We start from the raw sequence: 26306 nt of genomic DNA, 5'->3' as shown, positions 1-26306 counted from the left end.
TATTTACAGATCCCTATATTTATCTTAGATATCACCATTTTAATAACTGCAATGGGCATAAGTCATTGTTTTTATATATATATTTATGATTGTTAAAAATGAACTGATAAACATTAGTGCTTCATTTTTTGTTCCTTGTTTCCACTCACAATATGAAGAATGTGCAGTCTATTTCAATAGTATACAACAGCGCCATCTAACGTTGTGGATGAATTACTGCGGAACGTAAAATCATCTTAAGGAACAAACAAACAATGTTTAAGTCAATGAAACTAAGCTGAATTATTATAAATATGTATGTGGTACATCTCTATAATTATTTGTTTAAGTATTCTAATAATTATTTAATTTCATAATTTATCGCGACGTTTCCAAAGCCTATATAAATCGGTGCTTAACGCTCGGCTGGCTGAGGTTCGCTGTTAATGTTGTCTAATTGTTTCGACAATTTTCCGCCATGTTTCCGTCCTCTGGTCTTTTTATTCACATAAACTGTCCTTTTTCGCTACGTGGGCTTTGTGAGAGGCCTCATTGTTTATACAAACACGCCGCAGAATCGAGGGGAACGTTTGGTGGCTTGTATAAATCACCCGTGGTGGATTTAACAGGTCAGTGGAGTTTACACGAGTTAACTCGTGTTTCTAATGTTAAATTTGATGCGTCAGCACATTTTACATGAAAAGAAAGAAAAAGACTTCCGCATGATGTGACCCTTTCACCTGGTTTAAACGTTATCTACTAAGCTTTGAAGTCATTGAGAGATTATGAAAGCCAAGATTAATCAAATTAAGGTTAAAACCAAACATTTTAGATTCATCAAAAAGAAAAAAAGGTATTTTATAGTTGTAGATTTGCTGTGCCCAATATTGGCGCTCATAAAGTGATTTCGGGTGCTTTAAAAGTAAAGTAAATTTTAACTGTTCCTGTCCAAATCAGTTATTTTCTACACCTGGTAACTATTGGTAGATGATTGTTGAATTTAATTTCATTGCAGTAACATGATCCCACACTGGAAAATGTAGAAGAAAACCAACCTTTAACTTGGGTACATTTATTTTGTTGGGGGTTTACTAAGAAAAATGGGTGTAGTATTTTTAAAGCTCATTCTTTATGAGCAGGACAATACTTTGTGTTTTATCATATTTCACAAGTTTGGGTCAATGATCCTACCGTCTCTCTGATCCATGTTTGTGTTTTATCACAGAGTCCTCCTTGGTATAATCGTACACCAGAAACACAGAAGTTAAAGATTTGTTGGTGGAAGTTTTTTGCATTGAATTATGCATGGAGATTTTTTTAATCTTTTAAGCTTTTCTAGATGCATTTCAGTTTCCAGTGGCACCCCAAAGGGGGGGACACGGGGTGCCACAATCCCTGTTTGAAAAATGTTGCCTCCCCAGAGAATCATGTTCAGGTCATAGAAAGGCATACATACTCATCTTTTTCAAATAAGACATAAATGTACAACTCGATAAATAAATACATATATGTAGAAAATTAAAAATTCATTGATATTTATATTTTTTACTTGTCTGGCCATCTCTATGGAAAATTTTCTGATGCTTTTCTATTAACCTTAAAATTGGAATTACAAAAATAAATTTGCTTAATGGAAACGCACCAATTAAAAAAAAGTTCATACTTTTCTATACAAAGGTTTTGCACTTGGATGAAGTTTTATTTTTCCACAGCCATATCAAAACAGAATATTTCGCAAAACTGGAATGGAAACACTTTTTTGCATCACACGAGCCACATGATCAACAACCAGATGTTGCCTCTAGTGGAAATAGTAGGAGGATGATGGCGTATCATGTTTTTTAAACACTTAAGTGAACAAACTTATTCACATGTGATTTTAACAGGTTTTCTTATGTAATAGAAACTTTGCAAAATTGTGTTTTTTCATTGTTAGCAGAATATCGACAAGGTTTTGTGAACATTTGTAATGGAAACTCAGCTACTGTTAATTTCACTGAGGAGTTATTTATACCTGGTGTGTGTTACACACACCAAATAGTAATATCTATTTTTTCTTGTGGCTAACAGGGGATCAGTGTGACAGCAATTTTACAACAGTTAACAACAACTCCCTGCATGCGCTGGAGCTACTCGATAAGGAGATTGAATCTGTAAGGCACGAAGTGGAGCAGGAGCAGCGGCGCCTCTCAAGCTATCGGACTAGCCAGGCGGGCAAAAGCAGCAATAAACTCTCAACAAAGTTTGAAACAAACCTTTCCTATGGATTTTCTTCTAGCAAAAACCATAAATCCCACGTTCAAGCAAAGAAATATGTGGTCGACAACTCCAAGCCGAGGACTGATTTAGAGTACGATCCGCTGTCCAACTTTTCTGCTGCTTTGCATTCTTACAGCTCATCAGGAAAGGAAGTGAAGAGCCGACCAGACGGGGAGAGCTCCAGGTCTTTTGGTGAAAAGCCGTCCACTCATCAAACCCAGATGCACCCACCGCAATCCCCAGAAATCCTCGACGACGACTCTACTGAAGATGGTGTCCTGGTTATTGATGTTTCTCTGTCACCTGACAAGACGTTGGATCAAACTGAACACACTGCTGGCTTGGGAAAATCCTCCCAAAATACAGAAAGAGACTCGAAGGAGATTAAGACGGTGAATGTTTATCTTGACTCTCAACCTCAGATGGTAAAAACGAAGGTGGTAAATGCTGCTTCCTGTGATGATGCAAGCAAAGTCCCTGAGATCCATCCTGTGTCTTCTACTTTTGATAAAACAAAATATTGCAGCAATGATGACGGGAATGTAGTTGACTTAACTGGATGTTTAGAAGAGTTTGAAAGAGAGTGTGAGAATATTGGTTTCCAGTCCCCTGAAAGGAAGAAAAAACGGACTGAACTTGGAGGTTTTTCCTTCCCCTCAGATCAACCAAGCAATCCTCTGATTGAGCTGACTTATAAAGTTCAGAAAAAAGATTTAAAATCTCAAACTTCACTTGCTTGTAAACGATCAGATCCCACCACTCAACTTAAACAAACCTCAATAATGGACCAGGACAAACTCCAGGTTCAGAACCAGTTATGCTGTTTACAAAATGGTGAAAAAACAAAGACGAAAGTTTTCACCAACCAGAAACAAGTGGAGGCAGCACAAGGCAGCGGCCAGATTCAGATTCACAAAGTTACATCTGTGAATCGACACAGCAGATCTGACTCAACAGAGCAGCTGCTGCAGGAGGAAGATGAAGCTGTGATAATAATAGACTCCAGTCCTGAGGATGAAGATCATGAAGATGAGGACAATTACTCTGAGCTTTCTGAAAGCGACCCGATGGAGGAATGCTACCGGATCTTCATGGAGTCAAACGCCGAGGAGCAGAGCGGCGCGTCCGTAGGTGAATCGAAACGAGTTTTTAATTTAGCGTGAAGATTTTCTGATTCACTTTTTCTGTTCCAGATTAGAGCCGAAGTGGAAAAACCGGAGGTGAACGATGCAACTCAAACTTTAACCGGGAGGAAGAGGTTGGCTCACGAAGCCAAGAACTCGGAGGTAAACGCTCCAAACATCGTAGTTCAATGTCACGTGACAAACTCGAGGCCCAAGGGCCAAATGTGGCCCAGCACAGCTTGTTTTGTGGCCCTCTAGTAGGACTGAACAATACGGCTGAAAAACACATCACAACTTAAGCGTTTCATTCATAATTATTGATTAGTTTTTTGTTTTAAATATCTGAAATATTACCAATTTGGTGCTTTGACCTCTCCTGTGTTATTCACAGTTTTCACGTTGTTATTTATTCTTAAGCAGTTACAGGCACGGTCGTGAAACTTTAAACTGTTGCTGCGCGAGTTACTCAACAGGTCGTTGCTAAGAAACCACAAGTTACTCAGCAAGTTGTTGCTAGGTAACCAAATGAGTGAGTTGGTTGTTGCTACCAACCTTGCTATGAGAGGTTTAGCAGCTAAAGCCTTTCCTCTGCCTACAGCTACCAGAATGCTGTGCGGTTCTGGATCGAAGTTCGGTGAAATTATTGAACGTTCTATTGGCCATATTATCTGTTGATATTGATCATGTGTCTGTCACAATATATATTATTGATTTATTGCCTCGCTCTACCCTCTAGACTCCAGAGGGACGCATAATTGAACTTTCAAGATAACAGTTGTGTGCTTAAATATTATTTCATCACATCTAAAGAAAGTAATAAGTGGAAATATTGCAAATATTTATAATTTAGCTCCCAAAATTGGTGATTTTGATTGCAAAAAGTAACTGGAATAAAAAAATTAAATATTTATCAAATGCAAAAACAGCTATTTATTAATATTTTAGCGTTGTGTTAATGGGTTTTATCTACACATATTGGTAGAACCGGCCCTTTTAGAACATTATGATCTTGATGCGGCTCAAAATGAGTTTACAGTGTTTAACCTTTTCCACTTAGCAGCCACTGGCCAAGATGAGGCCTCAGCCTCAGGTTTTGGTTCCTCTGCGGGAGCCTGGAGCTTCAGGGTTTGTCTCCCGGCCGTCCATCTGTTCTAAGGTCCAGCAGGTTCCGTACCGGGCCTCAGCTGCTCCGGCTAAGCCGGGCCAGAATCTTCTTTCCTCAGTGAGTCAGAAAACACCAGAGATGCAAACCGTTCCTGCTGCTTCAACTCCAATCCAGAAAAACCTTCAGTCTTATCCAGGTCAAAAGGGTGAGTTTCTGGAGAAAGTAAAGTGTTTTAAAGTGCATTTATATGTTAAATTTTGAATTAACGAGTCAATAATTGGATAGGAAAAGGTGCTTAATGCGAAATTTTTTTAATCAGGAGTTGAATCAGGTGAAGCTAAAACTATTCCACTTGAGTTTTGAGTAGAGCATTAGTTTTTTTAATTTTTATTTGTTTTAGCTAAAATGCAGAATGTATCTATTTTTGTATTGTTTTGGCTTAATTACTGCTCTAAATCAGTTGAGCATTTTTTTTTCTTTAAACTCAAAAAATTCAGCGTTTTTCTAGATTTCTGAAATTAAAATTCTGAGCTCCAAATGTCAAACATTTAAAAGAAAAACTTTGACATGCAAAAGAAATTTAGATTAAACTCAAAAAAATTTCCAGAAAAAGTGGAAATTTCTGAGTTTAAAAAGTAAAAATGTTGGACTTTTGAAACTCAGAAATTTTGAAGTTTGTTTTAATCTAAAAAACTTATTTTTTCCTTGCAAATGTTCAACTTTTCAAGCTCAGAAATTTCAATATCTTTTCTAGAAAATCTCTGAGGTTAATCTCACTATTTCTGAGTTTAAAAAGCCATCATAAGAAACGTGTGTTGTACTATTTTAATGTGTATCTTCCCCTGAGTCTCTCTGCTTGTTTTTCTGCTCCTCAGCTTATCTGAACTGCGTCCCTCTGGGAACTGCGGTTATCGAAGTGGGAAGCGACATTCACCTGATCCTGCCTCAGGGCCGCTTCCCTCTCTCTGCCACCTCCTCATCCAGCCCAGCTTCATCGGTTCTGACTCCAGTGAGTCTGGTCCATCCAAACCCTAACGCAGTCAGGCAAACGGCCGCTCCAGCTGCGGTTTCCGCTCCGCCTAAATATCGCTCCACGGCGCCTCTGCTCATCGCTGCTCCGCCGCGACGACCCGCGGTCAGCACGGCTTTTGGATCGTCTGTCCAGGCGACAGTCGGCGCTTCCACAGCTTCTCAAGCTGCGACTCAGGCAGCTGTCAAGGTAGAAAACAAGTATATGTGGAAAAACGTACAGCCAAATCACCCCAATTCTCTGTGGAAAAGTAATTTCTCCCTAAACCTAATTACTGGTTTGACTGGCAGTGCAGTTTGGAGGATTTTTTTCTCTGCATTGGGGCTTTATTTCGTACAATTTAGAGATTCTGATGTGCAAAAAAAAAAAATGTTAGGCTGGTTTGAATTTATTTTTAATGCATGTAATAATTATTTAAAATTTGTTTGTATGTTTTCAGGTTTTCTTTGGCTACATTAAGCCATTTTCTGTTAATCATACTTCCTTTTTATTAGTTTCCTTCTTCTTGTTATGATCTTGTCGGCTCTCGTTGCTGAAGAAACTTTAAAATCGGTCCATAAACACCTCACTGCATTATTACTTCTGTAAACGCTGCGCTGCTGTGTGACGGCAACGTTCTTCTTCTGCGCGTTCTGGTCACTTTGGGGTTGTAAACCGTTCACACAGATGTCTGATTACGGTTGAGTTTAATTAGTAGTATGAACGACTATTCAGGAAAAAAAACAGTTATTTCTGCAAAAAAATTAAATGGGGCATCAAGATCTGCTGTGTGAACATAGCCTTTGATATTTTAATGTGCTTAATATGAACAATTGGGACTAAAAGTATAAACAGAAGACTTTTGAAATGGGGGACGATGCTTTTCACAGTATTTCCTTTCAGCCACTTCCTGTTAAACGAAAACTGAAGCAGCAAAGTGAGGCAGCGAAGGACAAAGTGCCTCATGACGTCCGCCAGCGTTACGTGAACATGTTCACCGAGGAGTTTCTCAAAACGACAGCTGATGTCAATGAAGCTTTTGAGAAGGTGAACATTCAGCCCCCTTTACTCTTTACTGACACGATTCTGAGTATTTATTATGATTCATCCTGGTGCTTACTGATGGCAGGCCCTGACAGAGGAGAAGAGTGTGTACAATCGCAGCGTGAACAAACTGAAATACCTGAGCATCGCAGTGAATGCCCTCAAGAGACTCAAGAACCAAAGCGCTACTGCTAAAAGTAGGAAAAAAAATAAATGTATTATTGATATTTATAACAGAGCTGACTTAATATAACATTTAGCTGAGTTAAATACTAATCTACGTTTTGTCACACAGGGGAAAAACAGACCCAGAGTCAAAGACCAAAAGGTAACATCCCGTTTAACCAAAGGAAGATGAAGGAAAATGGTGAGAATTTTTTATTTTCCTGAATTTTGTAAAAATTTAAACCTCTTCTGAGTGTTTTCTTCTTTCAGCAGGTGATTTTGTGTTGTATGAAATCTTGAAGGGTTACACTTTGACTGACGAACAAATGTTAGAAAACAACTATCCTGTCCAGCACCCAGAAAAACCCGGTTCTGCTGTTCTTTTTACTGACAAGAAAGTGAACACAGGCTGTAAGTAAAGTGATCCAACTCGGCTGTGTTACCTGGAGTTCCCTTATTGAGCCACAAGAGGGCGCATTCAACTCGTGGATTTGGAGCAAACTTTTGCTTAAATCTCTTTAAATTACCTTTTTGTGTTTTTAAAAAGCTCTGAAAAGGATCTGCTGTCGATGTGGGGCCACCTACTCTGTTGGCAAGACAGGGAAACATCTCAGAACAGAGGAGTGCAACTACCACTACGGGAAAGGAGTTACAAACCGAGGTCAGCAGCCGGCTTGTTTTCAGGGTCTGCTGTAGTTTGAGGTACTGCAAATCAGGCCAGGGCGACATGGCTGAAAAATAAAATCAGATTTTTAATTGAAAAGGTGACCTTTATTTCAGTCATCCCTTCTGTGACTTGTACTGCGAGAGTATTAGGGCAAGGCTATGAGAAGTTTTGTTTAATTATGAGAATATAGTCATATTAGCAGAAAAGACACAATTTTACCAGGAAAAAAAACATCTTTAAATTATGAGAAAAATGTTATTTTAATGAAAAAGGAGCTTAGTTGTCGGGATCTGATGTCAGTTCATGTCGTTCTTTTTTTTCCAACACCGTTTGCACCATTGTTTCAAAGTCCTGCTACATAATTTGATGCTAAATTATCTAGTATTTCTATTAAAGATTATCTCTAAAACTTATACCAAAGTACTTCACAAACTGTTCATAATTCCTCATTTTTATTTTATTTTGACTGACTTTATTCTAGCAATATTAAAACTTTTTTCTTCTAATATTATGATTGAAGCTATTATCTTGATTTTAAAAAAAATTATAGCCTGTCCCTTTATTCTGTCCAAATAAAACACACTGTCAAACAAGATGGCCGCCCTGGGCGTTCTGACGTCGCTCTGAACTGCAGGAACCCAAGAAGTGAATGTTGGAAAAAATCCAGATTTTCCAAAAATTCAGTTGCTCAATAAAAACAATTTATCGCCCATTTCTACTGCAAATGGGGAAATATAAAATATATTACAAGTGAGACTGAATAAGCCAGTTAAAATGGATCATGTGCAAACAGAGTGAAGCATCAACAGTGTTTTGCTTGCTGCAGTTCCAGGTGGGGTGGAAACTCTCTACAGCTGCTGTCAGGGAGTCATGGGAGCGCCGGGATGTCAAATGTTTAAGGTCAGAACACATTTAGTGGACACACATTTCACTGATTAAAATAGGACCAATAAAAGTTTAACATTAGTTTGATTTTTCTTGTTTTTTCACCCAGCTGCATGTCCATGATTACCTCAGCCTGGATGGGTTTGTATCTACAGCACCCAGACGCCCCTCAGACTCCAGCTGTCCTGGAGTTTATTCCTTGGATTGTGAAATGGTAACTTATAAAAACATTTATTTATGTTCGGCTCTTTCTAGAATATGTGTATAAGTGATTAAAACCTTGTGCGAATGGCTTCAGTGTTACACTGTTCAGGGCCTGGAGCTGTCCAGAGTGACGGTGACCAGCTCCAGTCTGCTGGTCGTCTACGACACGTTTGTCAGACCTGATAATGAGGTCATCGACTATAACACCAGGTAACGTCTCTACAGACGGAGTCCAGCGCCCAGTTTATGTCTGCAGTTGGTCTAATTTAGCATTAAAGTTAAAGGTATTCATTCCCTTAGCAGATTTATAGACAGAATTTTTATTCAGCCAGAATTTGTTTATAGAAAATGACATTGACCTCTCGCAAAAGATGAAGAAATTGCATAAATTTTCATAAAAAAATATCTTTTTATTTGTATGTAAAATACAAATAAAAATTATCAATGAAAAAAAATCTGGAAAAATTATTGGCATCAAAATCATCAATCCCTTTTTATTATTGACCAGCTCTATGGTCTTTCTTTTTGTTTTTTGCATGCAACTCTTATTTTATGTTTATATATATATATATATATATATATATATATATAAAATCATAACATAATAGCAATAAATGACGTTTATCAGACGGATAATCTGTGAAAAGATCAATCTCCTCCACCTCCTCCCAGTTGTACTACTGCCATCTGAAGAATTGCACCACTCCCGGTCAATAACAACCAATCAGAGCCAGGAGGAGCGTCTTAGCGCTGTCAGTCAAGCTTGTGCACGTGCTGCTCGATGTGCTAATGGAGGAGAAACAACTTACCGTCCAGGAAACAGTTTATTTGCCATCATTGGTGGCCATGCTAACTATCCTTAGCATTCATAACAGGCTATGTAATGGGGAGAGTACGAGTACCGTGTACCCAAGCGTGATTGACAGCACTAAGACCCTCCTGGTTCTGATTGGTTGTTTCTAGTTAGCACTGGGAGAAGGCAGAGGAGCTTGTTTTTCTTTTTTTGTTGTTTCTTTTTCACAGCTGTTGTAGATGATTACTTTGGTAATAAAGTATTGTGACAATTAATCAAGTGATCACATAAAATATTGGTAGATGCTGTCATAACAGGAGTATTAAAGTTGGGTATAAAAATTGGCCCAAATTTTCACATTTGTGCATCCCTAATAATTACTTTTCTTCCATTTTAGTTTAGATAAAAGTGATATTACATTCAGAATGTAAGTTGTAACTTTTCCTCATATTTCTGTAGCTTAAAAAATCAACTTTTAACATAACGGCTCATATTTCAGTCAAGCTGGACAGAAGTTACACAGAAATCAAGCAGATTCGCTCACTTTTTTCACTCCAGTTTTTAGTTTACATATTCATCTTGCTTTGCACAATATTTATAGTTTTTGTTTAGACCAGTTTTATGGCATATAAAATTAAAACCTACAACTGTTGCTGAAGTTAACATAGAAGAATTTAACAATCTTTGGAAAGTTGAACCAAAAACGTCTTGGATATGTTGCTGTCTTGGTTGTTTGTAATTCAGCGCTTTTGGCTGCTTTTCCTCATTTTTCCCATTGCCCCAACTTTCTTTATTCATTCCCTCTGCTCTTAAACTGTCTGTAGGTTTTCAGGCATCAGTGAGGAGGATGTGAAAGGTAACCACACCTCCCTCAGGGAGGTCCAAGAGACTCTGTTGAGCTTCATCAGTGCTGACACTATTCTCGTTGGACATGGCCTGGAAACAGACCTTTGTTTACTGAAGGTGACTGCTGCTAACATTTGTTTTTTTTTCCTCTTTGTTAAAGGAGGATAATGATCTGAAATTTGGGATTCTTGCTCAAATATCAGGCAGTTCTGTATTTATTTATGTTCTCTAAATTTATTTTAATTCTGACTGTTTTCACACTAGCTGTTCCAGCTGCATTCATCCCTGTTTATTTAAATTAATGCCTAATATTTTAGAGACATGAAGCTTTAAATAAGCCATAATTTTATTCATGGTGTCTTTATCCTTAAAATGTCTTAGACTTAAATTAAGGCCTTAAAATGTCTGAAATTCATTTAAAGATGTAAGTTGGCTTAAATGAATGTCAAGTCTTAAATTTTAGCTGGTAGAACTTTGCAATTTGTAATATTCTATGTAGTTTATTTTTCGCGCTGGACTTTTCGGTCACGCAAATGTCTTCTATGATTTAGGCTACCGCTAAATAGCTGCTAGCATACCTTTGCTAGCTAGCAAGCTTTTTTATGTTTATCATTGGAAAGTATAAATTTATTGCCAACTGGCTGGACAACGTTTATCTTTGCTATTGGCTCACGTTCTGTTGCAAACCCATATATTACGTGTATTTGTGCTAAAAAGCTTGCAACTACTAAAACATAAAATGTGTATTTTTTTTATTTATTTTTTTGTACATTTATGTCATGATACTGGTCTTAAAGCTGCAGTACAAAAGGTTTTTGGGTTTTTTCCATCTGTTAAAACTGTCACCGTGTTGTAACATTATAATATGAAGATTGATCTCTCCCACCCCGTCAGTGAGCTACTATTGTCAGAAACAACCAATCAGAGCTGAGAGGTGGGTTTTGGTGCTGTCAATCACTCATGTACGTGTTGTTAAATGTGCTAGTGGTGAAGAAACAGGAAAACCATTCATCTGTTGTCATCGATGGCCATGCTAACTAGCCTTAGCATTCATGGCAGCCTATGTTGATGAACTTAGCAAAGAGCAAACAGGAGGGAGTGAGCATGAGAGTGATTGACAGTGCTAAGATCCTCCTACTGGCTCTGATTGGTCATTTCTGTCTGAATATATTCCTGCAGTAAGTATTGGGAATAGAAAGAAGAGCTTGATTTCTTTTCAAAGATTATCTCTTATACTGTCATGCCAATTTTAGCAAATGTGTAAACCCCCCAAAAAACCTTTTTCGTAAAAGTTACATACTGCAGCTTTAAGTTTAATCCATAAGGTCCTTAAACACCTGAAATGTGAGTTGGTGAAACCTGCAAAAACCCTGTTGTATTCAGCACAATGAAATTATTTAAAAAGGCTCAATCAAGTTATTTTGTCTATCAAGGGTTTTTGAGCGGCAAATGAACGCCTAATGGTAGCATCCATGTGCAAAAGACACCAACCATTCTTCTGATGCGTCACTACTGGCTTTTTTATTCACCTGTGCATGTTGGAATATGAATTAAACTACGGAGGGTCTGACAGGAGCTTCTGATGTTTGTTTTTGTTGTTTTTGTGCTGTAGCTGCTTCATGGGACAGTGGTAGACACTTCAGTGGTCTTCCCCCATCGTCTAGGTCCGCCCAACAAGCTGAGTCTCAACAGCCTCACCGCTGAATACCTCAGGAGGATTATTCAGGAGAGTGGTGGGTTGCCACTTTACAACCAACTGGTTTTGTTTCTAATCATAATCTGTTAAACCACAGCTGCTTTAATCACTGTAAAAGACTAAGTGAATATAAACTAATAAAGGAATGGAGTGTGTTTTAAAACTGCAACATGTTAAATCCGTGTGCCGCTGTTTCTCCCAGTTTGTGGCCACGACACTGCAGAAGACGCAGCTGCCTGCATGGAGCTCATGCTGTGGAAGATGAAAGAAGATGGAAAACTGAAAAAATGAGGAACTGCCACTAATTATACATGAAACATGATATGTATAATTGTTTATTTGAAGACAAGTAGGGCTGTTAATTTGTGTTTATAATTTGATATGTTTTCTGCTATTGGACATTTGAGTTAAAGCCCATGTATAATAGCTATATGAATATTTATGAGACTCAAGGATGAAGCTACTCTAAGTGGTTCCCAAATAAAGGCATAAAATAAATGTTTTTGTTTGTTGTCCCTCCCTAAGTCATAACCAGCCAACGAGAATTCAGTTTATAATATCTAATTAGCTTCAGGTGCAGCCAGTTAGCGCAGATGCAATGTATAATGACATCATTCCAAATCAGGAAAGGCCAACAAACCCGATGCTGTTCCAGTTGTACAGGAACTGGGAATTAACGATTTCCCAGTCTGAAAAATTAACTGGAATGCAATCAGAGGTCGGATTTCCCACTGGGAGCAACTCCAACTAGTTCCCTGGACTTCACATTTCAACATGGCCGCTAGCTCCTAGCATCAACAGTAAGAAAAAAAACAAATATTTCTCTTTATTTATTGAGAAATAAAAACATTTATTTCTCAAGACACAAAATCAAGAGTGCGTCTTAAATCAATGTTATATGTAGCGCTTTTATACTAAATTGAAATTACAAGTGTTTTTTTATAGAAAGGAAAACCGCTTCTAAAGTTGTATGTGCAGTAAAGGAATTGCAGACAATGGGCGTCGCCATATTGAAATTCTGCTACGGAGTATTTGGGGCAACCTGAATATATAAATATATTAATAAATTACGAGAATCATGTCGTAATATGAATTTATTTTCGAAATGTGACTTTATTCTTAGATTTTTAAAAACTTTTTTCTTGTAATATTATGACTTCGTTTTCGTCGCCTTAAGATCCCAAAATTCAATGTAGCATTGTTATATTTATATTTCTTTTAATTTTGTCCTAATGAGTATACTGTACTTGAGTCAGTTACTGTTTTTACTGTTTTTACTATTTTAAATAATGAGCACTGGGCCATTTTAGATCATTTTATATTTATATTTATTGTGTATCTATGTAAAGTTTCACCTCACCTACCTAATGGAATAACATTGATTGGTCATAATACTATGACTTTTTTCTCAAAATATTTGTCATTTTATTTGGACTATTTTCATACATTCTCAATATATTATAACTATTTCCATATAGTTTCAACTTTATTATTCTATAACTTTATTCTTGTACAAGTTTTTTTCTTGTAATCTATTGTCATAATTGTGTTACTTTATTTTGGACTTTTTTGTTGTGACCTTAAACGTCCGTCATAAAATTCTGACTTCTTAGCTTCCACATCTCTGTTAACAGTAACACAGCATGAAGCCAGTCCCAGTGGTAACAAACACAGGTACCAGGTCCCAAAAAGTAAAATCTAAAGTCTGTTACTCAGCTTTTCTCTTTGTCTGTTTTCTGCTGCAGCATCTCTTGAAACAGAAGCTGCAGCTCTTGAAGAGGATGAAGATGAGGAGCAGATCTATAATGAGGAGGAAGGCTAGGACGTCCAGGCTGTGGTACTGGTACCAGGTGAGTTCGTGGGCCTGGACCCTCAGGTGCTTGGCTCCTTTGTTCCTCATGGTGAACTCGATCCAGAAGACGGCCTCGTCCTGAGGACTCATGGGTCTGTCATGGTGGATTCTGGACAGTCGCATCGCATTTTCTTTGTATCTGTGGATGAGTTTGTACAAGTACTTGTCAGTTTTTAACTCATCAAATAGGGAGATTGCCATGTTAGCAGCCATTTTTAACCCTTTACAACAATTCAAAGGTGCATCCTAGAGACAATAGCACCTTTTCGCTTTAACAATTTTGAAAATGTGGATGTTTACATTTACGCTTACAAAGCTAAACGTTGTGATTTTTTTTGTGTGTACAGAAATTAGATCACGATTCTTGGTTCTCTTAGTGATATGCAAATTCATTGGGAGAAACTTGTATTGTCGAATTCTTCAAAAACTGAAACCTTTGCGTCGTCCAAATGAACTGATTTGATAATTTCTTGATATCTGTTATTCAAAACGTACGATTTGTCATTAATGACAGCCTTGATTGCATCTCTGAGACTTTCGGTTGTCATGAAGTTCAGGTTCTGAATGACTGCAGCTCCTTTGGCCTCCATGTGCACCATGTTGTCTGGCTGGTCAGCGAACATGGGGATTCCCACCATGGGAACGCCGTGGTAGATGGCCTCATAGATCCCGTTTGTCCCACCATGAGTGATGAAAGCTTTGGTTTTAGGATGACCTGGTAGAAACCAAAGCATGAAACACGTGAGTGTGAGTTAATTTTCAAACTAAAGCCATCGAAGGTCAGCGACGTATAATGATAAAAGCTGTTTAATATAAAGACATTTCAATGGTCTTAAGCCAAGCGGTGAGTTGACCCATGTTTATACTGTACAGGATTTGGCGAATGGCGTGTTTTTCTTTTAAACAGTAAGTTGGCTTTTATTTATTTTTATTCAATCAATAACTTGAACTCTGCAGTAACTTCTGCTGAGCACCTTTGTTACATTTCAGTGTTGGCAGCAAAAACAGGCAGTCTGACCGCACAAATGTCAACCCAACATTTCTGCTGACACGGCGTTTGTCTCTGAATGACACAAACTTCACTCACCCAGCAGGTCGTTCTGAGGGATCCAGCTAAATATCCTGGTGTTGGAACCTAAAGTTTTTGGTTTTTCACCGTTGTATCGCCACAGTACCTAGAAACAACACAGAATCTAGAGAAAGCTTAACAGAATTTAAATGTTTTTGATGTTTCAATCCTTGCATATTGATGAGCCGGGAGATTCGGAAAATTTGAGTATTGTCATTCATATTGTCAATCAAAATCCTGCTTATGAAATCGATGAACCTTTCTGTCTCTATTGAGTATTTAAACTACTTTATCTTGTAAAAACATTGCCCAACCCTCCGGACATTTTTTTTCTTCATCAATCAGGTACATTTAAATGGCTGCTTGTACTTGTTTCTTCCTGTTAAAAGGGAGTTTTTCCTCTCCACTGTTGCTATATGCATGCTCAATAAGAGGGATTGCTGTAAAGTCAACGACACAATGTAGGGCTCGCAATAAATAAGTAACAATATATAGACATGATCAAATATCAAAATCAATAATTGTTAACTCAAAACACATTTCTATATGTTGTTAGTTTTGTCCTATTTCAAGTTTACTACGCTATTTGCACTAGAAACTAGACCAAAAACACTTGGTAAGATTTTGTGTTTTTGCAGTGAGGTTGGTAGCATCAACTAACTCACTCACTCTTTAGTTGCCCAGCAACAACTTGCTGAGTAATTTGTGGTTACCTAGCAACAATCTGTTTAGCAGCAGTTTAAGGTTTCGCCACTGTGCCTCATATTAGCTTAACAATAAAAAACAGTATTTCAGATATTTAAAACAAAAACAAATCAATAATTATTGATATTGACTGATATGAAACATGTATTGTGAAATTTTTTTCAGCCATATTGTCCAGCGCTATAATTAATTTATTAAGGACATCCTTTTATATCAAACTACAGCAACCCTAAACAAGAGAAAGGATATAGTTAACATTTAGAAAGTTAAAAAATTGTTAAATTTAAGACATTTTTTAAGTTGGAAGCAGTTTGTATCGAAAATGAGATTTTCTACTACATTTATAACGGTCAGATAAATTGAATGTTAGATTCTGCTTGTGCCAGTAGTGAACAGTTACCTATGAAGCCAATAAACCTGTAGGTGAGTCTCAGCACCCGTCTGATCAGGGCCAAGTTTGGAAAAGTTGCATCAGACGATAAATGTAGGTCATTTGGAGAAAACATTGGACAGATTACCAACCTTTTGGGGAAGCTGAGCAAGGGCTGAAGCTATTAGGTTCGCCTTCTCTGTAGTTACGTTCTTAATCATGGATCCTAACGTGAAGACCACGATGCCATTCTCTCCAGAGCTCTGCACAAATTCTTCCATGTCCTGAAATATCAGTAAAGTTTTAGAGTCAGTGGGTTTGGTTCTCTATGGAGACAGAATGCAATTCATTTATATTGTTTTTAAAAAGTCCTACCTTTGGTAAAGGTTTAGCTGGTTTGCAGTGGATCCCTCCAACAAATTTAAAGTTGGGGAGGAACGGACGAGGAAAATCAAAATCCCAGTAGGTTCTCAGCAACCAGATATCAGCTTTACCCATCAACTCACAGGCACTGGTGGGTGTTCCTGATACAAAGCATTTCATGTAGTAAACTTCCCCTAAAACAATTTCCAAACTTCATGTGCCGCATAAGTGTACACATACGTAGTTCTCCAGGAACTTTGTAGCTCACAGCCATTTTGGTAGGTATCGGACACGAACTGTTGCTATGGAGTTGCTATGACAGCAATAAACAAGCCACAAGCAACTAGCTTGGAAACAATTAAGGACATTACAGCTATTAAGTTTTAAACCTTCTTCCCATATTTTCTTTTTGTCAGTCTCTCACAGACATGTTTCACCTATCCTTTGTGCTGCGTTTGCCTACCAAGATGGCGGTTCAGTGGCACGGATCACTTGCGGCTCAGACTTGTGGGAGCTATGTATGTTGAGGATTCTTGTTGAATTGCTCACCTTTGACTTCTGAGTAGTATTCATCGAACATATTCCACATAACATGGTCGATCACGACGTCCTGCAGGGCGTAGAAGAGGACGTTCCACAGTCTCTCTGAGAAATCCATCTTGTCCGTGAGTTTGCTCATAACTCCAGGGACGAAGGATGGAGGAGCAGGAAGCTGACCACACATCCTCTCCCAGTTATGAGCCAAGGAAAAACGTAAAGAAAAGACCAGAGGGATTCCCAACATGTCTGCTGTCAGGTCACTGCCAGGCAGGAGGGGATCAGCAAAGAGCAGGTCATAGTTTTCCTTCTTCAGTTTCTTCATCAGGGTTTCTGATTTCACCACACCGTCTAGCATCTTGAGACTATTCTGTAGGTCAGTTCTCATAATATTCATATATTTGATATAAATCTGGAAGTAGTTCATGTGATCTATCTCGTACATAGAGAACTGATTAAACTCCTCCAAAAGATCCTCCATATCCTCTAATGGAACGGAAACATTAAAAGGTTCGTACTGGAAGCGAGACGGTTCGCTGCTGTTCATGAACATCGACGCACTCGGGATCAGGACCGTCACCTGGTGTCCTCTGTCCACCAGTGTTTCCAGTACCGGCTTCATGTTGATCCAGTGGCTGGCCTCAGTGTACCACACCAAAATCTTCCCTCCATTTGAGCTTCTGGTTGCACAAAGCAGCAGCAGGACGCAGACGGAGAGACGCAGCTCCATGGTGGCTGTGTGTCTGCAGAAATACCAGCTCCCGTCTTTTCAACAGGTTCACCTGAAAGATATTTATTAACTAAATGAACTCTGACTCTGTCCTGTTGGTACCGAAATACAAAAGATAACAGCCTCACCCCATAAAAACAGCTGCAGGTAAAATGTTATAATAACTAACTTAGCGTGAGTGAATCAAATATGTACAGGAGGATTTTTATTGAGCCTTTAACTGGCTGTACACTGCAAAAACACAAAATTTTACAAAGTATTTTAGGTCTGGGTTCTAGTAGGACTGTGCAATAAATCAACTACAATATATATTGTGATAGACGTGATCAGTATCTATAGATAATACATCTGATAGAATTTCACTGAACTCCGATCCAGAATCGCACAGCATTCTGGGGGATTTAGACAGAGGAAAGGCTTTAGCTGTGCAACCTCTCACAGCTAGCTAAGAAAAGTTGGTGGCATCAACTAACTCACTCACTCTTTGGTTACCTAGCAACGACTTGTCAAGTAACTTGTGGTTACCTAGCAACGGCCTGTTGGCCAACTTGGGCAGCAGCAGTTTAAGATATTGCCACTTTGCTTCATAACTGTTTAAAAATAAAAAAACATCGACATGGAGTGAAAGGAGAAAATTAGTACAGCAGATCAAGAAGAAACTAAAACAGTCACACCAATTTGACAATATGTAAAATATTTAAAACAAAAACTAATCCAATAATTATTGCTATCAACCAACCTTAATATATCATGAAATTAAAGAAATATACCATTAAATAACGTACAGTGGTATACCTTAAGACTTCCATCCATCCATCCATTTTCTTTCACCCTTGTCGCTAGTGGGGTCGGGAGGTGCTGGTGCCTATGTCCAGCTAACGTTCCGGGCGAGAAGCGGGTCACCCTGGACAGGTTGCCAGTCTGTCGCAGGGCAACACAGAGACAGACAGGACACACAACCATGCACACACACACACACTCACACGTAGGGAGAATATAGAGACCTATTAACCTGACAGTCATGTTTTTAGGACTGTGGGAGGAAGCCGGAGTACCCGGAGAGAACCCACGCATGTACAGGGAGACCATGCAAACTCCATGCAGAAAGACGTTGGGAAGAGCTGGAGATGGGCACCAGCACTTCCCGACCCCACTAGTGACAAGGGTGTTAGAAAATGCATGGATGGATGGTTTGGAATTTAATTATTTTGAGATGAGGAGTTGGATTCTTCCTAGTAAAATCTTAGTATAAATATTAACCTTTTTCATCAGCTGACGAGATGTTAAAAATGCCATATTTAGCAAAAAAAAAAAAAAAAATTGTTTGGAGCTAAACGAACAGGAGAGACTATCTCTCCATCCTCATCAGTTTCAGTTCATGCTCTTATTCATTCAGTTTTCCTGTCACTGAGTGACTCCATTTTTAGTGAGAAACTTTAGTATGCTCAAACTCATATCTAGCTTTCAGAATACAACCCACTGAAAACCAGTTAAGTCCAAAACATCTTTCTTTACAATGAGTTTATTTTAACCATCCTGTTACTATTTCTCTCATTCTGGCTAATTCTGTAGCTGTTCATTGTGCTCTCGTCTTGTGTTTGTTAAGGAAAACTTAGTTTTATTTTACCGTGAACCAAAGCAAGGTTCACGGGGCAAGGCCTCACTGGGCAAGGATTCGCCCAGTTCAAACAAAACACTTTGATTCACACATACCGTATCACAGGTCAGCTCCGTTCGAAGCTGGTCGAAACCCGAGCTCTCCTCTTCCAGCTTGTTGTCCTTTCTGGCAGCGCGCGCTGCTCTTCTTGATTTTTATTGGCGGTTGGCTCTGCTGCTCTTCTTCTCTGTAACGTTAGCAGTAGTGATGTTACGTGATGTGCCGAGGCTTCGAGGCGTGTGTCGAGTAACGGAGGGGGCGTTTCCGTAAAGCGCGTATCGAGGCTTGCTTCGTTTAGGGGAGGAGCCGAAAACGATGACGTCCGAAGCCTCGCTGCCCGGCTGTACCACGTGACTGCTTCGGGAAGTGGTTCAGAGTTTGGCGCGGGGTTTGACAGCTTTAGAAACCCAACAGGCTCCATTCAAAATGTGGGTTGTTGTAGGCGAGTTGGGTCAGTTGAGAGAGTGGATAGAGTTTTGATAGTTTGGATAGCAGAGTTTGGATAATGGTTATTTAGTTTGAGACAGTTAGTTTGGTGTTTGAAGAGTTTAGGATGGATAGATAGATAGATAGATAGATAGATAGATAGATAGATAGATAGATAGATAGATAGATAGATAGATAGATAGATAGATAGATAGATAGATAGATTTAGGAGCGCGAGGACAGGATAGGAGTAGGATGGAGCCGGCGAGAAAGAGGAGGATTTCCCCTATGTGGGAACATTTCGATTTGATAAGCCTAACAAGGTAAGGTGAACTGAACATTTGCAGATGCATTAGGTTTGCTTATGAGGAACTGTATTTTTCACAGTTTCTTATTTTCTGTAAAGGTGAGGTGTTTATTGTGCTCCAAGGAGTTGGGGTACAATAATAACACCTCATCCATGTAGTGTCAAAAAAGAGAAATCGTTTGAAACCAAAAACTGTGGAGAAATTGTTGTTTCTTAATAAAAATGCATGAAATCATCCAAGTTACACAAGCATTAGCCTATTCACTACCCCTCCCTAGTTCCACAAGCACTTTAACTGTCCTCTGCCTGATTAAGCCCATGCCATTTTTCTAGAGTCACAGAAAAACTTTATTACACAACATGCCATATCACATGACACTACTATTTTGGGAATAATTACACACAGAGGATACATTCAAACAATATTTTATTATACACATATGTGTATACATAATTTATGTAGACAAATGATTTCGTCCTACATCTTTTGTGACGTCATTCCCAAGAGCCATAATAGACAAAAATTCAATGCATCACACGTGTTAAGATACAGCTGGCTGTGATTATACACCTGGCCAGTAGGTGGTTTCGTGTGCACATGAAGCCTCAAGAAATGAACCCTTTCTCGAACCAGTTGGCTCAAGTGGTTCAATGCCTCATGAGGCTTCATCTCACCATCACTAGTTAGCAGTAGCGCGAGCAGCTACCGTAACTGCTGTTGTTGCGCCCAACACGCTCACTCGCTCTTTCTACTCCCTGTCATATGGAGTCTCTGGCTACCGTAATAACACTCTATAGGAAACTTTTTTTATTCTCATTTATAAAACTCTAAAATCGGGGGACTTTTCCGGGGACGGCTTCAGCCAGGGACAGGCCATCTAAAACGGGGACTGTTCCCGGAAATTTTGGAAGTTTGGTCACCCTATTATAGAAAGGAAAACCGCTTCTAAAGCTGTATGTGCAGTAAAGGAATTGCAGACAATGCGCGTCGCCATATTGAAATTCTGCTACGGAGTGTTTGGGGCAACCTTAAGATATATTATATAAATAAATTACGAGAATCATGTCGTAATATGAATTCATTTTCGAAATATGACTTTATTCTTAGTTGTTTTTTTTTTAAATTTTCTTGTAATATAATTTAAATTTTCTTGTAATATAATTGTTTTTCGTCGCCTTAAGATCCCAAAATTCAATGTAGCATTGTTATATTTATTTTTCTTTTAATTTTGTCCTAATGAGTATACTGTACTTGAGTCAGTTATTTTTACTGTTTTTACCGTTTTTACTATTTTAAATAATGAGCACTGGGCAATTTTGAATCATTTTATATTTATTGCGTATCTATGTAAAGTTTCACCTCACCTACCTAAATGGAATAAAATTGATTGGTCATAATACTATGACTTTATTATCAAAATATAACTATTTTCATATTGTTTCAACTTTATTATTCTATAACTTTATTCTTGTACAAGTTTTTTTTCTTGTAATATATTGTCATAATTGGAACTGGAATGCAATCAGAGGTCGGATTTCCCACTGGGAGCAACTCCAACTAGTTCCCTGGACTTCACATTTCAACATGGCCGCTAGCTCCTAGCATCAACAGTAAGAAAAAAAATAAATATTTCTCTTTATTTATTGAGAAATAAAAACATTTATTTCTCAAGACACAAAATCAAGAGTGCGTCTTAAATCAATGTTATATGTAGCGCTTTTATACTAAATTAAAATTAAACGTGTTTTTTTTATAGAAAGGAAAACCGCTTCTAAAGTTGTATGTGCAGTAAAGGAATTGCAGACAATGGGCGTCGCCATATTGAAATTCTGCTACGGAGTATTTGGGGCAACCTGAATATATAAATATATTAATAAATTACGAGAATTATATCGTAATATGAATTTATTTTCGAAATGTGACTTTATTCTTAGATTTTTAAAAACTTTTTTCTTGTAATATTATGACTTCGTTTTCGTCGCCTTAAGATCCCAAAATTCAATGTAGCATTGTTATATTTATATTTCTTTTAATTTTGTCCTAATGAGTATACTGTACTTGAGTCAGTTACTGTTTTTACTGTTTTTACTATTTTAAATAATGAGCACTGGGCCATTTTAGATCATTTTATATTTATATTTATTGTGTATCTATGTAAAGTTTCACCTCACCTACCTAATGGAATAACATTGATTGGTCATAATACTATGACTTTATTCTCAAAATATTTGTCATTTTATTTTGACTATTATCGTACAACTTTATTCTCAATATATTATAACTATTTCCATATAGTTTCAACTTTCATATTCTGACTTTATTCTTGTACAAGTTTTTTTCTTGTAATCTATTGTCATAATTGTGTTACTTTATTTTGGACTTTTTTGTTGTGACCTTAAACGTCCGTCATAAAATTCTGACTTCTTAGCTTCCACATCTCTGTTAACAGTAACACAGCATGAAGCCAGTCCCAGTGGTAACAAACACAGGTACCAGGTCCCAAAAAGTAAAATCTAAAGTCTGTTACTCAGCTTTTCTCTTTGTCTGTTTTCTGCTGCAGCATCTCTTGAAACAGAAGCTGCAGCTCTTGAAGAGGATGAAGATGAGGAGCAGATCTATAATGAGGAGGAAGGCTAGGACGTCCAGGCTGTGGTACTGGTACCAGGTGAGTTCGTGGGCCTGGACCCTCAGGTGCTTGGCTCCTTTGTTTCTCATGGTGAACTCGATCCAGAAGACGGCCTCGTCCAGAGGACTCATGGGTCTGTCATGGTGGATTCTGGACAGTCGCATCGCATTTTCTTTGTATCTGTGGATGAGTTTGTACAAGTACTTGTCAGTTTTTAACTCATCAAATAGGGAGATTGCCATGTTAGCAGCCATTTTTAACCCTTTACAACAATTCAAAGGTGCATCCTAGAGACAATAGCACCTTTTCGCTTTAACAATTTTGAAAATGTGGACGTTTACATTTATGCTTACAAAGCTAAACGTTGTGATTTTTTTTGTGCGTACAGAAATTACATCACAATTCTTGGTTCTCTTAGTGATATGCAAATTCATTGGGAGACACTTGTATTGTCGAATTCTTCAAAAACTGAAACTTTCAAGTCGCCGAAATTAACTGATTTGATCATTTCTTTAAATCTGTTATTCAAAACGTACGATTTGTCATTAATGACAGCCTTGATTGCATCTCTGAGACTTTCGGTTGTCATGAAGTTCAGGTTCTGAATGACTGCAGCTCCTTTGGCCTCCATGTGCACCATGTTGTCTGGCTGGTCAGCGAACATGGGGATTCCCACCATGGGAACGCCGTGGTAGATGGCCTCATAGATCCCGTTTGTCCCACCATGAGTGATGAAAGCTTTGGTTTTAGGATGACCTGGTAGAAACCAAAGCATGAAACACGTGAGTGTGAGTTAATTTTCAAACTAAAGCCATCGAAGGTCAGCGACGTATAATGATAAAAGCTGTTTAATATAAAGACATTTCAATGGTCTTAAGCCAAGCGGTGAGTTGACCCATGTTTATACTGTACAGGATTTGGCGAATGGCGTGTTTTTCTTTTAAACAGTAAGTTGGCTTTTATTTATTTTTATTCAATCAATAACTTGAACTCTGCAGTAACTTCTGCTGAGCACCTTTGTTACATTTCAGTGTTGGCAGCAAAAACAGGCAGTCTGACCGCACAAATGTCAACCCAACATTTCTGCTGACACGGCGTTTGTCTCTGAATGACACAAACTTCACTCACCCAGCAGGTCGTTCTGAGGGATCCAGCTAAATATCCTGGTGTTGGAACCTAAAGTTTTTGGTTTTTCACCGTTGTATCGCCACAGTACCTAGAAACAACACAGAATCTAGAGAAAGCTTAACAGAATTTAAATGTTTTTGATGTTTCAATCCTTGCATATTGATGAGCCGGGAGATTCGGAAAATTTGAGTATTGTCATTCATATTGTCAATCAAAATCCTGCTTATGAAATCGATGAACCTTTCTGTCTCTATTGAGTATTTAAACTACTTTATCTTGTAAAAACATTGCCCAACCCTCCGGACATTTTTTTTCTTCATCAATCAGGTACATTTAAATGGCTGCTTGTACTTGTTTCTTCCTGTTAAAAGGGAGTTTTTCCTCTCCACTGTTGCTATATGCATGCTCAATAAGAGGGATTGCTGTAAAGTCAACGACACAATGTAGGGCTCGCAATAAATAAGTAACAATATATAGACGTGATCAAATATCAAAATCAATAATTGTTAACTCAAAACACATTTCTATATGTTGTTAGTTTTGTCCTATTTCAAGTTTACTACGCTATTTGCACTAGAAACTAGACCAAAAACACTTGGTAAGATTTTGTGTTTTTGCAGTGAGGTTGGTAGCATCAACTAACTCACTCACTCTTTAGTTGCCCAGCAACAACTTGCTGAGTAATTTGTGGTTACCTAGCAACAATCTGTTTAGCAGCAGTTTAAGGTTTCGCCACTGTGCCTCATATTAGCTTAACAATAAAAAACAGTATTTCAGATATTTAAAACAAAAACAAATCAATAATTATTGATATTGACTGATATGAAACATGTATTGTGAAATTTTTTTCAGCCATATTGTCCAGCGCTATAATTAATTTATTAAGGACATCCTTTTATATCAAACTACAGCAACCCTAAACAAGAGAAAGGATATAGTTAACATTTAGAAAGTTAAAAAATTGTTAAATTTAAGACATTTTTTAAGTTGGAAGCAGTTTGTATCGAAAATGAGATTTTCTACTACATTTATAACGGTCAGATAAATTGAATGTTAGATTCTGCTTGTGCCAGTAGTGAACAGTTACCTATGAAGCCAATAAACCTGTAGGTGAGTCTCAGCACCCGTCTGATCAGGGCCAAGTTTGGAAAAGTTGCATCAGACGATAAATGTAGGTCATTTGGAGAAAACATTGGACAGATTACCAACCTTTTGGGGAAGCTGAGCAAGGGCTGAAGCTATTAGGTTCGCCTTCTCTGTAGTTACGTTCTTAATCATGGATCCTAACGTGAAGACCACGATGCCATTCTCTCCAGAGCTCTGCACAAATTCTTCCATGTCCTGAAATATCAGTAAAGTTTTAGAGTCAGTGGGTTTGGTTCTCTATGGAGACAGAATGCAATTCATTTATATTGTTTTTAAAAAGTCCTACCTTTGGTAAAGGTTTAGCTGGTTTGCAGTGGATCCCTCCAACAAATTTAAAGTTGGGGAGGAACGGACGAGGAAAATCAAAATCCCAGTAGGTTCTCAGCAACCAGATATCAGCTTTACCCATCAACTCACAGGCACTGGTGGGTGTTCCTGATACAAAGCATTTCATGTAGTAAACTTCCCCTAAAACAATTTCCAAACTTCATGTGCCACATAAGTGTACACATACGTAGTTCTCCAGGAACTTTGTAGCTCACAGCCATTTTGGTAGGTATCGGACACGAACTGTTGCTATGGAGTTGCTATGACAGCAATAAACAAGCCACAAGCAACTAGCTTGGAAACAATTAAGGACATTACAACTATTAAGTTTTAAACCTTTTTCCCATATTTTCTTTTTGTCAGTCTCTCACAGACATGTTTCACCTATCCTTTGTGCTGCGTTTGCCTACCAAGATGGCGGTTCAGTGGCACGGATCACTTGCGGCTCAGACTTGTGGGAGCTATGTATGTTGAGGATTCTTGTTGAATTGCTCACCTTTGACTTCTGAGTAGTATTTATCGAACATATTCCACATAACATGGTCGATCACGACGTCCTGCAGGGCGTAGAAGAGGACGTTCCACAGTCTCTCTGAGAAATCCATCTTGTCCGTGAGTTTGCTCATAACTCCAGGGACGAAGGATGGAGGAGCAGGAAGCTGACCACACATCCTCTCCCAGTTATGAGCCAAGGAAAAACGTAAAGAAAAGACCAGAGGGATTCCCAACATGTCTGCTGTCAGGTCACTGCCAGGCAGGAGGGGATCAGCAAAGAGCAGGTCATAGTTTTCCTTCTTCAGTTTCTTCATCAGGGTTTCTGATTTCACCACACCGTCTAGCATCTTGAGACTATTCTGTAGGTCAGTTCTCATAATATCCATATATTTGATATAAATCTGGAAGTAGTTCATGTGATCTATCTCGTACATAGAGAACTGATTAAACTCCTCCAAAAGATCCTCCATATCCTCTAATGGAACGGAAACATTAAAAGGTTCGTACTGGAAGCGAGACGGTTCGCTGCTGTTCATGAACATCGACGCACTCGGGATCAGGACCGTCACCTGGTGTCCTCTGTCCACCAGTGTTTCCAGTACCGGCTTCATGTTGATCCAGTGGCTGGCCTCAGTGTACCACACCAAAATCTTCCCTCCATTTGAGCTTCTGGTTGCACAAAGCAGCAGCAGGACGCAGACGGAGAGACGCAGCTCCATGGTGGCTGTGTGTCTGCAGAAATACCAGCTCCCGTCTTTTCAACAGGTTCACCTGAAAGATATTTATTAACT

General features: G+C 38.4%; 3 protein-coding genes across 7 annotated transcripts in view; 1 reads left to right on the top strand and 2 right to left on the bottom strand.

The window, feature by feature from the left end:
• poli (DNA polymerase iota) overlaps positions 1–4487 on the bottom strand; it is an 11910-nt gene extending 7423 nt beyond the window's left edge. The window contains exon 1 of the mRNA XM_014469488.2: positions 4407–4487. The gene's annotated coding sequence lies outside the window, so the exon portion shown is untranslated. The remainder of the gene's footprint in view (positions 1–4406) is intronic.
• On the top strand, positions 411–12274 carry LOC102220592 (RNA exonuclease 1 homolog). 3 transcript variants are annotated; one of them, XM_023343765.1, is made up of 16 exons: positions 411–608; positions 2050–3365; positions 3432–3524; positions 4423–4672; positions 5343–5686; positions 6380–6523; positions 6606–6717; positions 6816–6887; positions 6956–7096; positions 7233–7346; positions 8179–8252; positions 8347–8451; positions 8536–8651; positions 10059–10197; positions 11693–11813; positions 11979–12274. In XM_023343765.1, exons 1-16 carry the CDS (start codon positions 458–460, stop codon positions 12065–12067), a joined length of 3381 nt encoding a protein of 1126 aa, XP_023199533.1. In that variant the 5' UTR covers positions 411–457; the 3' UTR covers positions 12068–12274. The 3 variants fall into 3 exon arrangements, with proteins under 3 accessions (XP_023199533.1, XP_014324986.1, XP_023199532.1); XM_014469500.2 differs by having other exon boundaries at positions 4420–4672; positions 6959–7096; XM_023343764.1 differs by having other exon boundaries at positions 4420–4672.
• LOC102220859 (UDP-glucuronosyltransferase 2C1-like) lies at positions 12104–26306 on the bottom strand. Of its 3 annotated transcripts, XM_023343770.1 has the most exons (8): positions 25524–26306; positions 19380–19388; positions 16685–17312; positions 16148–16296; positions 15925–16056; positions 14716–14803; positions 14124–14343; positions 12104–13767 (listed from the first exon to the last, which is right to left on the bottom strand). In XM_023343770.1, the coding sequence occupies exons 1-8, from the start codon at positions 26232–26234 to the stop codon at positions 13485–13487; spliced, it is 2220 nt and encodes a 739-aa protein (XP_023199538.1). In that variant the 5' UTR covers positions 26235–26306; the 3' UTR covers positions 12104–13484. The 3 variants fall into 3 exon arrangements, with proteins under 3 accessions (XP_023199538.1, XP_023199536.1, XP_023199537.1); XM_023343768.1 differs by lacking the exons at positions 19380–19388; positions 25524–26306 and adding an exon at positions 19116–19274 and having other exon boundaries at positions 12111–13767; positions 16685–17454; XM_023343769.1 differs by lacking the exons at positions 12104–13767; positions 14124–14343; positions 14716–14803; ... (2 more) ...; positions 16685–17312; positions 19380–19388 and adding exons at positions 20718–22599; positions 22956–23175; positions 23548–23635; positions 24757–24888; positions 24980–25128 and having other exon boundaries at positions 25517–26305.

The sequence above is a fragment of the Xiphophorus maculatus genome, chromosome 12, assembly GCF_002775205.1.
Source record: "Xiphophorus maculatus strain JP 163 A chromosome 12, X_maculatus-5.0-male, whole genome shotgun sequence".
Taxonomy (NCBI): Eukaryota; Metazoa; Chordata; class Actinopteri; order Cyprinodontiformes; family Poeciliidae; genus Xiphophorus; species Xiphophorus maculatus.
Note: the sequence above shows the minus strand (reverse complement) of the source record. Positions and strands in the feature narration are given on the sequence as shown.

Coding starts and splice junctions, on each gene's coding strand:
- LOC102220592 (XM_023343764.1), top strand. CDS start 458: ATGTTTCCGTCCTCTGGTCTTTTTATTCACATAAACTGTCCTTTTTCG. Junction 8,452..8,535: donor ATTCCTTGGATTGTGAAATG/GTAACTTATAAA, acceptor GAATGGCTTCAG/TGTTACACTGTTCAGGGCCT. Junction 8,652..10,058: donor GTCATCGACTATAACACCAG/GTAACGTCTCTA, acceptor AACTGTCTGTAG/GTTTTCAGGCATCAGTGAGG.
- LOC102220859 (XM_023343770.1), bottom strand. CDS start 26,234: ATGGAGCTGCGTCTCTCCGTCTGCGTCCTGCTGCTGCTTTGTGCAACC. Junction 14,344..14,715: donor CCCTCAGAACGACCTGCTGG/GTGAGTGAAGTT, acceptor GGTTTCTACCAG/GTCATCCTAAAACCAAAGCT. Junction 13,768..14,123: donor GCTGTCATTAATGACAAATC/GTACGTTTTGAA, acceptor ACTCATCCACAG/ATACAAAGAAAATGCGATGC.